The sequence below is a fragment of the Tachyglossus aculeatus genome, chromosome X1, assembly GCF_015852505.1.
Source record: "Tachyglossus aculeatus isolate mTacAcu1 chromosome X1, mTacAcu1.pri, whole genome shotgun sequence".
NCBI lineage: Eukaryota > Metazoa > Chordata > Mammalia > Monotremata > Tachyglossidae > Tachyglossus > Tachyglossus aculeatus.
In genome coordinates this window covers 90,377,064-90,389,263 of record NC_052101.1, presented here as the reverse complement: position 1 = coordinate 90,389,263, position 12,200 = coordinate 90,377,064, and the positions used below count along the sequence as shown (strand labels likewise).

At 53.1% G+C, this 12,200-nt stretch overlaps 1 protein-coding gene across 1 annotated transcript; it reads left to right on the top strand.

Moving 5' to 3' along the window:
• The first annotated feature begins 1,210 nt into the window (after positions 1 to 1,210).
• TNNC1 (troponin C1, slow skeletal and cardiac type) lies at positions 1,211 to 7,313 on the top strand. Its single transcript, XM_038772749.1, has 6 exons — positions 1,211 to 1,335; positions 3,101 to 3,131; positions 3,296 to 3,442; positions 5,313 to 5,427; positions 5,774 to 5,910; positions 6,717 to 7,313. Exons 1-6 carry the CDS (start codon positions 1,312 to 1,314, stop codon positions 6,746 to 6,748), a joined length of 486 nt encoding a protein of 161 aa, XP_038628677.1. The 5' UTR covers positions 1,211 to 1,311; the 3' UTR covers positions 6,749 to 7,313.
• The last annotated feature ends 4,887 nt before the right edge of the window (positions 7,314 to 12,200 follow it).

The window sequence follows — 12,200 nt, the reverse complement described above, 5'->3', positions numbered from 1 at the left end:
TATTGGTACTTGTTAAGCGCTTACTATGTGCCAAGCGCTATACTTAGCCCTGGGGTCGATACACCATAATCACGTTGGACCACATGGGGACTCACAGGCTAAGCGGGAGGCAGTGGGATTTAATCTCCATTTTACACATGAGGAGGCACAGAGGAATGAAGTGACCTGCCCAGGGTCATGCAAGAGGCAAGTGGCAGAGCCAAGATTGGAACCCAGATCCTCCGACTCTCAGATCCCTGCACTTTCCATTAGGCCACTCTGCTTTTCGAGGGCTTAGTACAGTGCTCTACACTCAGTAAATGCCATTGATTGATTGATTGGTCCTAACTGACCAATTCACCTCTCAGGGTCGCACCTGGAGAGTTTCCAGTCCTCCACCAGTCTCGACTACGGGAGGGAGAGTCAAGCAGAGGCCTGTCCGCGCCTTTCCTAGCTTGAGCATTGGCTAGGGAGTGGAAGGCAATCTGCTACAAGGCAAAACTCGTCCGTGCTGGGCAGCAGTGGCATGGGAGAGAGTTGAGGGCGGAGTCTCAGGTTTACTACGCAGAAAGAGGCAATGCTAAACCCCTTCCGTATTTTTACAAAGACAACTCTATGGATACACAACCAGAACAATTACAGTTGGAGGTGGGGCGTTCTGGGAGAGATGCGTCCATGGCGTCGCTATGGGTTGGACACGACTCGACAGCATAAGACAGCAACAACTGACCGGTTTGGGTTTCCCCTTCCCTCCCTGCCCCCACATGGCGTAATGGACAGAGCACGGGAATCAGAAGGTCACGGGTTCTAATGCCGGCTCCGCCGCTTGTCTGCTGTGTGACCTTAGGCAAGTCATTTCGCTTCTCTACGCCTCAGTTTCCTCGTCGGTAAAATGGGGATTGAGACTGTGAGCCCCGCGTGGGACAGGGACCATGTCCAACCCGCTTTGCTCGTGTCCACCCCAGCGCTTAGTACAGCGCGTGGCACATAGTGAGCGCTTCACAAATACCATAATAACACGGAGCCACCCCAGCAGCAGTAACATCCTGCCCTGAGGACATTAACGGGGACAGAATGTGAGCCAACTTTCCTCTCACTGCCCCCACCCCCCCCATTCCCAGCCTAGAGGGGGTGGGGTCTCGCTCCCGGGACAGGGACATATATTGCTGGCTGGTGGAGAAGGAATGCTGATTGACACACCGTGACTATATAAGCAGAGCACAGAGGGGTAAGGGGGACAGCTGGGACGGAAAGCCACTCTTGTCTCTTCATCTCTGTTTCCGTGGGCCCTCCCCGTTCTGCCAGGCTCCGGGTCACCCAGTTGCAGTCACCATGGACGACATCTACAAGGCAGCGGTAAGTAGCGGCTCCTCTGTCCCGCCTGATTCGTGAGACTCCGACCCTCCCGGGAGGGAGAGGAAAGAGGAAACGGATCGCTTCTCAGCTGAAGCCAAGAATCGCCCCTTGGGGCCGCAGGAGGCACCCCTCCTGACCCTGGAGATGGCCATCCTTCCTGCAAGGATGCAGAGCGGTCCCTCAGCACCCGGATAGCACTTCCTTTCCCTTAGGTTGCTATTCTGGGATGAAGTGGGAAGCTCAACCCCTTGCCCCGGGACACCCAGTTTTCAGGGTGCCCCCTCTGCAGAGCTGAAACCCCAGCCCTGCATTCCCGGTTGAACCTGGCTCCCATCGCAGGATGAGGCCAAGAAGGAAGAGGAGAAGGAAGAGCTCGCTCCCAACGAACTGCAAACATCCCCTGGACAAGAAAGCCAAACTCCAGGGCTGGGCACCTCCAAAGTCCTCCAAAGCCCCAAGTTCCTAGCCTCTTCTCCCTGGAAAGAGAACACTGCCTTGTTAGGGTGCTCGGGCCCGGAGACCTAGGAGCAGGCCCAAGCTCCTCCATCCCTACCTTGGGTCTGGGGTTAAGGGAATACCGGTCGGGTCTGGTAGGGAATGTCAGGACGTGGTGGGGGGAATACTGGCAGATCTGGGATGGTCGGAGCTGCTACTAAGTGGTCCCAAATCAGCTTGGTGCCTCTGGGAGACGAAGAAGTGGTTCTTACAAGCCCAGTTCTTTGGGTCTTGTGAAGACGCTCTGGAAACCCTCTCCCTCTCTCTCTCTCTTTTCCCCCCTTTATCTCCCCCTTTCTTCTCCCATTCTCCACAGCCACCTACCCACCCCTTTGGGGACACCCTGGGGTCTTCTGATAAACCCAGTCATGAGCCTGTTAGCTGGGCAAAGAGAGATTGGGGCTAGGCTACGGATGAAAACAGCCCTCGGGTGGGCCTGCATTCCTCTCATTCCCTGTCCCGGGATGGCAAAAGAGAGAGCAGGAGATAGCACTGCAGGAGGCAGAGGAGCCTTAGAGCCGGGAGAGTGGAAGCATCTGGGGATACCTGTGGGCTGAACCAACAGTGGGGGAAGTAAACTCGGGTCTGGAATGGGGAGGGCCCGGAGGGGCGGAAAGCCGTCGGGGTACGGCCGAGGGGAACGCTCAGGTCCGTCGTGAAGGGGCATTCATTTTGACGGGGGTCAGGGCTCATCGGTGGGTCCTGGGGAAGGTACCCCCTCCCCCTTCCCGTGCCCACATAAGGTCAGGGGGCTGCAGTGCTAATTTTGGCTCCCGGGGCAACAGCTCTGGGGACAAGCGTCCAGATAACACCCCCCTCCTGCCCCCTCCTTCCACATGCCAGAGTGTTCAGCTGCAGGAGACAATCACCAGGTTATCTTTGTCCTTGCTTAAAAATAGCCCCCAGAGCTAGGGAGTAGGGTTACTCTGGGTGGAGAGAAGGAGTGAGGAGACTGGAGACCTCAGCACTGGGCAGAGCCAGCCCAGGATCTGGTTTTACGGCCCAAACAATGAGGGAGCTGGGGCAGCTGCTGGGCTGGTCAAGGGGGCTTGGGTTTCAGTGGGAGATGCCTGCAGGCCTGGGGAGGGCTGCTATTGTTACCATGGGGCCACTGGGCACTGTCCTTTCTTGGCTCCAGGGATAAGCAGGGGTCACCTTGAGGAAGGGACCAACTCAGCCCTGTCCCCTCCATGCTCTGCCTTCCTTGGTCCCAGGTGAAGCCTGAGAGGGGCTGTCACTGACTTTCATTGGCAAACCTTCTTCCTTGCAGGTAGAGCAGCTGACAGAGGAGCAGAAAAATGGTGAGTGCCCATTCCTCTTCTTCCCCTTGTCCCCCTCCCTGAAGGAGGAGGAGGAGGAGGAGGGGGGCATTCCCTCTGGAGGAGACTAAGAACAGGGTACCTGAGGGCTTCGTCATTGGCCTCTGAATTCAAAGCCTCCCTCCTCCTTTCTCTTCCCTGTGCAGAGTTCAAAGCTGCCTTTGACATCTTTGTGCTGGGCGCGGAAGATGGCTGCATCAGTACTAAGGAGCTGGGGAAGGTGATGCGGATGCTGGGGCAGAACCCCACCCCCGAGGAGCTCCAGGAGATGATCGATGAGGTGGACGAGGACGGTCAGTGAGCTCTCCTCCGGGCCCCAGCTGCCCCGGCCCTAGGTCTCCAGCCCCTCCCCCTGTCTGGTCCTCACCACGGGGGAATCAAGACAATAGAGCCTGGAGCAGGGAGTCAGATGGACCTAATCCGGATCTGCTACTTGTCTGCTGTGGGACCTTTTGGGCAAGTCACTTAACTTCTCTAGGCCTCAGTTACCTCATCTGTAAAATGGAGAGGAAAGCTCTGAGCCCCATGCGGGACATGAACTGATTGGCTTTGGAGTCAGAGGCCATGGGTTCAAATCCCGGCTCCGCCAATTGTCAGCTGTGTGACTTTGGGCAAGTCACTTAACTTCTCTGGGCCTCAGTGACCTCATCTGGAAAATGGGGATTACGATTGTGAGCCCCACGTGGGACAACCTGATCACCTTGTATCCCCGCCAGAGCTTAGAACAGTTCTTTCTGTTATCATTATTATTATCTACCCTTGCACTTAGAACAGTGCCTGACACATAGTATAATAAATGCCATAATAAATAATGTAAAAAAGCAGGATTCAAACTCGAGTCCTGGGCTCACCTCACCAGATTCCGGGGATGCCTGGTCCCAGGACTCCCCTCCCCTCAAGAAGTCTGCCCTCAATCCAGGCAGGGTCACCAGCAGAAGGCCCCATCGTGGCGTAGCTGTCTGAATTCCTCTCCTTAGGTCCTGGAGCGTAGAGGGGGCATTTGGGGATAGCTGGCGGGGTGGGGGGAGGAGGTACTCCCTGCAGCTGCTGCCCCTAAGGAAAGGATGGAAAGGAGGGTCTTTCCCAGGCAGCTGGTAGCGTTTGGGCTTCCGCTAGGGAGGAGACTCATTCCGGAATCCCAAATAATTACCCTACCAGCTGGTGCGGAAGCAGCAGTTGGATAAGGGGCAGAGGGTCTTCTTCCTTTGGCTGGAGCTATCTCTTCCTGCTCGTTATGGCCAGGGAACGTGTCTACTGACTCTCTTGTATTGTACCCTCCAAGTGTTTAGTTCAGTGCTCTGCACACAGTGAGCGCTCGATAAATACGATTGAATGAATAATAATAATTGTGATGTTAAGCACTTACTATGTGCCAAGCACTGTTCTAAGCACTGGGGTAGATACAAGGTAATCAGGTTGGACACAGTCCCTCTCCCATATGGGGCTCAGTCTTAATCCCCGTTTTACAGATGGGGTAACTGAGGCACAGTGAAGTGATTTGCCCACGGTCACACAGCAGACATGTGGCGGAGCTGGGATTAGAACCCAGGTCCTCTGACTCCGAAGCCCGTGCTCTTTCCACTAGTTATGGACCACCAAATCAGCACTCTCTACTCCAATTCCTGGTCATTTAAATAGTGTAAACACCCCCAAATGGGTCGTATTTACCAATAAACAGCCTTGAGGAGGGGGCTACTTTGGCTTCCAGCCAAGTCTTGTGGCTGAATTCAGTAAGACAAAGACATGACTGAAGAATGCCAGCCAAATGCACATGCGTAAGCGATTGTCAATGACTCATGAGCTGTATTTAGTTCTATCCCCAGGTTTGGGCCTTAGTTACCACATTGATGCTCGGCTGTGCTTACTCTATTTAGAAAATGAGCAGGGATGGTGGGGGGCGGGGTGTTTAACAAGGCTCATCTCTCCTGCCCTGTTGCCTAAACTATTCCTGGGTGGGAGTTTATGTGTGTGTGTATTCACATGCTTACAGGGTGTCTGTGGGACAGGAGAGTGTGTGTCAACCTATATATGTGTGATGGGAGGGGAGCCAATGATGTTGGCTGTATAGATGTGTTGTTATGGGAAGGTGTAGAGGATGGGTGTGATGGGAGGAAGATGTTGGGTTGATCTCCTAGGGTGAGCCTTGGTCTCTTCCACTCCCAGGCAGTGGCACTGTGGACTTCGATGAGTTCCTGGTCATGATGGTTCGGTGCATGAAGGACGACAGCAAAGGGAAGTCTGAGGAGGAGCTGTCCGATCTGTTTCGCATGTTTGATAAGTGAGCACCCGTTCTCCCCCGCCCCGCCCCAGCAAGGTCTCGAATAAAGGTCTGGGGGAGTGGGATTTGAGCTAGCCATTGGCCTATGTTGGGAGCTATGCTTGGGGGCACAGCAGAAGCTGGCATCTCAAGCCCCGGCCTGAGAACGAGCACCCCCGTGCCCAGTATACACACACACGCCCATATCCCCTCTTCAAGTGCAGAATACTTAAAAGGCCCCTCTCAGTTCAGCCCCTTGGAGGTCCCAGGGATGTTGGCTCCCAAGCTTCCAGATTGGGGCAAATGGAGAGCAGGAGGGGAAGTATGTGGAGGGGCCTTCTCTGAGCACCCTCTCTTCATGGAGCAGGAATGTGGATGGCTACATCGACCTAGAAGAGCTGAAGATGATGCTGCAAGCTACAGGCGAGACCATCACCGAGGATGACATAGAGGAGCTGATGAAGGATGGGGACAAGAACAATGATGGCAAGATTGATTATGACGGTGAGAGGTGGTTCGGGGTGGGGGTGGAGGCTCTTGAGGGCCAATTCCAGCCAGCCCTTCCCCTGTTTAGAGAAACCCAGGAGCCTTACACTTGCCAAAGCCCATGGGCATGGTAGCGGGCCCGAGAGGTGTGGATGGCACCCAGTCCTCACCCCTCCCACCTTCTGCGGGTTTCCAGCACCTCAATCAGTCATATTTATTGAACTCTTACTGTGTGCAGAGCACTGTACTAAATGCTTGGGAGAATACACTTATAACAGAGCTGGCAGACACATTCCCTGCCCACAAGGAGCTTAGAGTCTAGAGGGGAGACAGACGTTAATATAAATAAATACATTACAGATATATGCATAAGTACCGTGAGGCTGAGGAAGGGCTGAATAAAGGGAACAAATCCTAGTGCAAGGGTGACACAGAAGGAAATGGAAGAAGAGGAAATGAGGGCTTGGGGAAGGCCTCTTGGAGGAGATGTGCCTTCAGTAAGGCTTTGAAGGTGGGGAGTGTAATCGTCTGTCAGTTATGAAGAGGGAGGGTGTTTCAGGTCAGAGACAGGACATGGGTGAGAGGTCAGCAGTGAGACAGATGAGAGGAGCAAGGTTTGTGGGCTGGGTTGTAGGAGAGCAGCGAGGTATGGTAGGAGGGGGCAAGGTGATTGAGGCTTTCAAGCTGATGGTAACGTGAAAAAGGATTCCTCCACCTCCTGTATGCCTCCACTGGATCACCTCCCGCTGGGAAGTCACCCCCCCGACTCTGACTGAAGAGAAGCGGGGAAGACTGGGTTGTAACTCGGATGTCTCTTTCCACAGAGTTTCTGGAATTCATGAAGGGTGTGGAGTAAGCACTGCAGCTTGGATGGAGCCAGATGGCCTTCCTCCTCCATCCCTTTCCTCACCCAGCCCCCAGCCCAAACCCTACTCGCTTCCTGCAGGCCAACGGAGGGGTGGCCAGGGTGGGTCGGGGGCATAGACTGGGCAGCACAGCAACTCCTTTGCAGTTAATCTCTGAGGAGCACCTACCCAGTCCAGGGGACCTGCCACTCCGTCCCCATCTGAGATGTAGGCGGGCCCTTGCTGGAAGGGGTTGGAGGAAAGGACAACTCAACAGATGCAAGAAACTTCTCTGCTCTCCAGCACTGGGACCTGAGCCCGATAAGGGCAGAGCCCTCAATCTCCGATCCCCTCTTCCTGCCCCCTCTGAGTCTGACCTCCTAAGGAGAACAGTCCCCAGACCCTCAGACTATGGCTGGCAATTTTAGTCCTGTCAGAACACTAAGCATCCCCTTCTCCCTGCCTAACCTGCTCTCTCTCTCTCCCCCTCCTCTGCCCTCCTGCCACGTCCCACATAGGAGCCCGGGTTAGAGGAATAGGATCCCTTGGGAAAGGCAAATAAAATGGTTTGCAAGAGACAGTTGTTCCATGATTGGCTGGACCCCACGGCTTCGAATCCGCTATTCAGGCCAGGCTCTCCGCCGCCCCCCGCCAAACTTCATCTCCCCGGAGCCTCATCATCTGGGGTGCAGGCAGGGAAGCAGCTAAGCCAGCAGATAATAATGATTTGTTAAGTGCTTTCTATGTGCAAAGCACTGTTCTAAGTGCTGGGGGGATACAAGGTGATCAGATTGTCCCACGTGGATGGGATGGAATAAGGGAGGGCAGCTCCTGACTGAAACATCCCCAGGACGGGGACGGACGGACAGACGGACGGATGGAGGGACACACACACACTCTCTCTCTCTCTCTCTAGGGTGGGAGTGAGACCTTCTGGGTTCTAGTTCCAGCTTTACCCAAACCTTTGCTAATTATTGCTACATCCCTTCCCCTCCCTGTCTGAACTATAGTTTTTGTTCTGTAAAATGGGTAGGATAAACACATATCTTCTGATGGGGAAAGCGGCATGGCTTAGTGGAAAGAGCGCGGGCTTGGGAGTCAGAGGTCATAGGTTCTAATCCCAGCGTCGCCACTTGCCAGCTGTGTGACTCTGGGCAAGTCACTTAACTTCTCTGTGCCTCAGTTACCTTGTCTGTAAATGGGGATTAAGACTGTGAGCCCCATGTGGGACAACCTAATTATCTTGTATCTACCTCAGGGCTTAGAACAGTGCCTGGCACATTGTAAGCGCTTAACAAATACCATCATGAATGAATTAATTAGCAAAGAATAAGAGGACTGATGCCTTTACTTCTCCCTCTGCCTCTTCCTACCCTCTCAGTGAAAGAGAAAACAGAGACAGGAGTGGGGAGGGAAAATGGGGAGGGAAAATGGGGGTTATGTTAGAATCAGGGACTGGATCCGGAAGCCCCCTGTATTCCAGATCTGGGCCCAGGCACTGACTCTGAGTGTTGGTGCTGACGTGGAGTTTGAGCCAGAAATCACAAGGCAGTAAGACATACCTTTCTCTGCTTAACTACTGCTATCTGAACACAATTTAGGGTGAGCGCTGCTCGGATACCAATGGTTAAAAATCAATCGATCATATTCATTGAGTGCCTACTGTGCGCAGAGCACGGTGCAAGCACTTGGGAAAGTACAACGCAACAATATAACCTACACATTCCCTGCCCACCACGGGCTGACAGTCTAGAGGGGGAGACATATGTTAATAGAAATAAATAAATGATGACTATATACGTAAATGCTGTGGGGCTGGGTGGGGTGGTGAGAAAAGGGAGCTGGTCAGGGTGACGGAGAAGGGAATGGGAATAATAATAATAATGGTATTTGTTAAGCACTTACTATGTGCCAAGCACTAGGGTAGATACAAGGTCTCAGGTTGTCCCACATGGGGCTCACAGTCTTAATCCCCATTTTACAGATGAGGTAACTGAGGCCCAGAGAAGTTAAGTGACGTGCCCAAAGTCACACAGCTGACAAGTGGCGGAGCCGGGATTAGAACCCGTGACCTCCGACTCCCAAGCCTGAGCTCTTTCCACTGAGCTATGCTGCGTCATTTAGTCGGGAAAGGCCTCTTGGAGGAGATGTGCCTTCAATAAGGCTTTGAAGCAGGGGAGAATAATTGTCAGATATGACAGGGAGGGCGTTCCAGGTCAGAGGCAGGATGTGGACGAGAGGTCGGCAGCGAGATGCTTGGGGGGTGAGGGGGGGAGTCACGTAACTAGTTAAAAGGGGAAAGGTATGTCTTACCTCCAACAGTGCATGCAATTGAGTTGTTTTTGCAGTAGTGGTGTTGGTTTGCCAACCACTGAGCCAACCACACTCTCGTGCCTCCCCTCCCTTCCACCCGCCAAACCTGTAGCACACGTCGCAAGAGAATAGGTGCCAGCACACATTGCAAGAGAATACGTGCCATCTGTGGTCACGGAATATAATATCTCTGAGACCCACCTCTTTAGCTCAAACGGGTGAAGGCGAAGTAGTGGCTTCTACTGGTGAGGTCTCTGAGTGTGATCGGGATGTGGGGGTGGGGGGGGTGTCTTTTCCATTTTCTTCTAAATCCGGGGATAAAAAATAAAACAAGAAAAACAGAAATACATAATCACATCAACAATTATTCAGTGCACCACTTTGTGCATTGCACTGTTCCAAGTCACAGTGAAATTATACAAATGACACAATCCCTGACCTTAAGGAGCTGGCAAACGATAGGCGATAGAAGGGGTGGAAGAAGAGGGAGAAAAGTTCCAATTCACAATGCAGACGGGGAAAAATTTACAAGAAAAACATCAAAACCATGACGGAGTCTTCCATCGGAAATGATGGACAAGTTTCAGTCCTGAGACTCGAGTACCTGTGTAAAGGAAGTGATTGTAGTGATGGCGATTTGTGCAGTGCCACTTACACTTTTATTCCCATCAGGCGTGTTCCTCGGGACTCATGGACTGCGATGAGTGAGTAGGCAGGCTGCGTTTTTTATACGCGGGACCTATGCACAGGCCCGGCAGTCAGAAGGTCATGAGTTCTTATTCTGGCTCTGCCACTTGTCTGCTGTGTGACCTTGGGCAAATCACTTCACTACTCTGTGTCTCAGTTACCTCATCTGTAAAATTGGGCTTGAGACTGTGAGCCCCACATGGGACACGGACTGTGTCCAACCCGATTTGCTTGTATCCACCCCAGCGCTTAGTACAGTGCCTGGCACATAGTAAGCACTTAACAAATACCGTAATTATTAATACTATTATTACGGCCAAAGTGACCACAGCACAGTGCCAATGCTGTGCTGTAGCCATGACCTGGCAATCTTCGCCACTCATTCTAGCCAGGTTTTGGGGTTTTTTTATGGTATTTGTCAGGCACTTGCTATGTGCCAGGCACTGGGGTAGACACAAGCTAATCAGGTTGGACACAGTCCCTGTCCCACATGGGGCTCAGTCTTAATCCCCATTTTACAGATGAGGGAACTGAGGCCCAGAGAAGTGGGAGATCCAGGCCAGAGGCAGGACACTTGGGCAAAAGGTTGGCGGCGAGAGAGGAGATCGAGGTACAGTGAGTACATCGGTGTTAGAGGAGTGTGCATGTTGGGTTGTAGGACGAAATCAGTGAGGTGAGGCAATAATAATAATAATGATGGCATTTATTCAGTGCTTACTATGTGCAAAGCACTGTTCTAAGCGCTGGGGAGGTTACAAGGTGATCAGGTTGTCCCACGTGGGGCTCACAGTTTTAATCCTCATTTTACAGATGAGGGAACTGAGGCCCAGAGAAGTGAAGTGACTTACCCAAGGTCACACTGCATACAAGTGGCGGAGCCGGGATTCAAACCCACGACCTCTGACTCCAAAGCCCAGGCTCTCTCCACTGAGCCATGCTGCTTCCACAGGAAGCAGGTAGGAGGGGGCAAGGTGATTGAGTGCTTTAAAGCTGACTGCCCTCTCAAAGGTCACCAATGACCTCCTGCTTGCCAAATCCAACGGCTCATACTCTGTCCTAATCCTCCTCGACCTCTCAGCTGCTTTCGACACTGTGGACCGCCCCCTTCTCCTCAACACGCTATCTGACCTTGGCTTCACAGACTCCGTCCTCTCCTGGTTCTCCTCTTATCTCTCCGGTCGTTCATTCTCAGTCGCTTTTGCAGGCTCCTCCTCCCCCTCCCATCCCCTTACTGTGGGGGGTTCCCCAAGGTTCAGTGCTTGGTCCCCTTCTGTTCTCGATCTACACGCACTCCCTTGGTGACCTCATTCGCTCCCACGGCTTCAACTATCATCTCTACGCTGATGACACCCAGATCTACATCTCCGCCCCTGCTCTCTCCCCCTCCCTCCAGGCTCGCATCTCCTCCTGTCTTCAGGACATCTCCATCTGGATGTCTGCCCGCCACCTAAAACTCAACATGTCCAAGACTGAACTCCTTGTCTTCCCTCCCAAACCCTGCCCTCTCCCTGACTTTCCCATCTCTGTTGACGGCACTACCATCCTTCCCGTCTCACAAGCCCGCAACCTTGGTGTCATCCTCGACTCCGCTCTCTTGTTCACCCCTCACATCCAAGCCGTCACCAAAACCTGCCGGTCTCAGCTCCGCAACATTGCCAAGATCCGCTCTTTCCTCTCCATCCATACTGCTACCCTGCTCGTTCAAGCTCTCATCCTATCCCGTCTGGACTACTGCATCAGCCTTCTCTCTGATCTCCCATCCTCGTGTCTCTCCCCACTTCAATCCATACTTCATGCTGCTACCCGGATTGTCTTTGTCCAGAAACGCTCTGGGCATGTTACTCCCCTCCTCAAAAATCTCTGGTGGCTACCAATCTGCGCATCAGGCAGAAACTCCTCACCCTGGGCTTCAAGGCTGTCCATCACCTCGCCCCCTCCTACCTCACCTCACCTCCCTTCTCTCCTTCTACAGCCCACCCTGCACCCTCCGCTCCTCTGCCGCTAATCTCCTCACCGGGCCTCGTTCTCGCCTGTCCCGCCATCGACCCCTGGCCCACGTCATCCCCCAGGCCTGGAATGCCCTCCCTCCCCACATCCGCCAAGCTAGCTCCTTTCCTCCCTTAAAGGCCCTACTGAGAGCTCACCTCCTCCAGGAGGCCTTCCCAGACTGAGCCCCTTCCTTCCTCTCCCCCTCGCCCCCCTCTCCATCCCCCCATCTTACCTCCTTCCCTTCCCCACAGCACCTGTATATATGTTTGTACATATTTATTACTCTATTTATTTATTTTACCTGTACATATCTATTCTATTTATTTTATTTTGTTAGTATGTTTGGTTCTGTTCTCTGTCTCCCCCTTTTAGACTGTGAGCCCACTGTTAGGTAGGGACTGTATATGTTGCCAACTTGTACTTCCCAAGTGCTTAGTACAGTGCTCTGCACACAGTAAGCGCTCAATAAATATG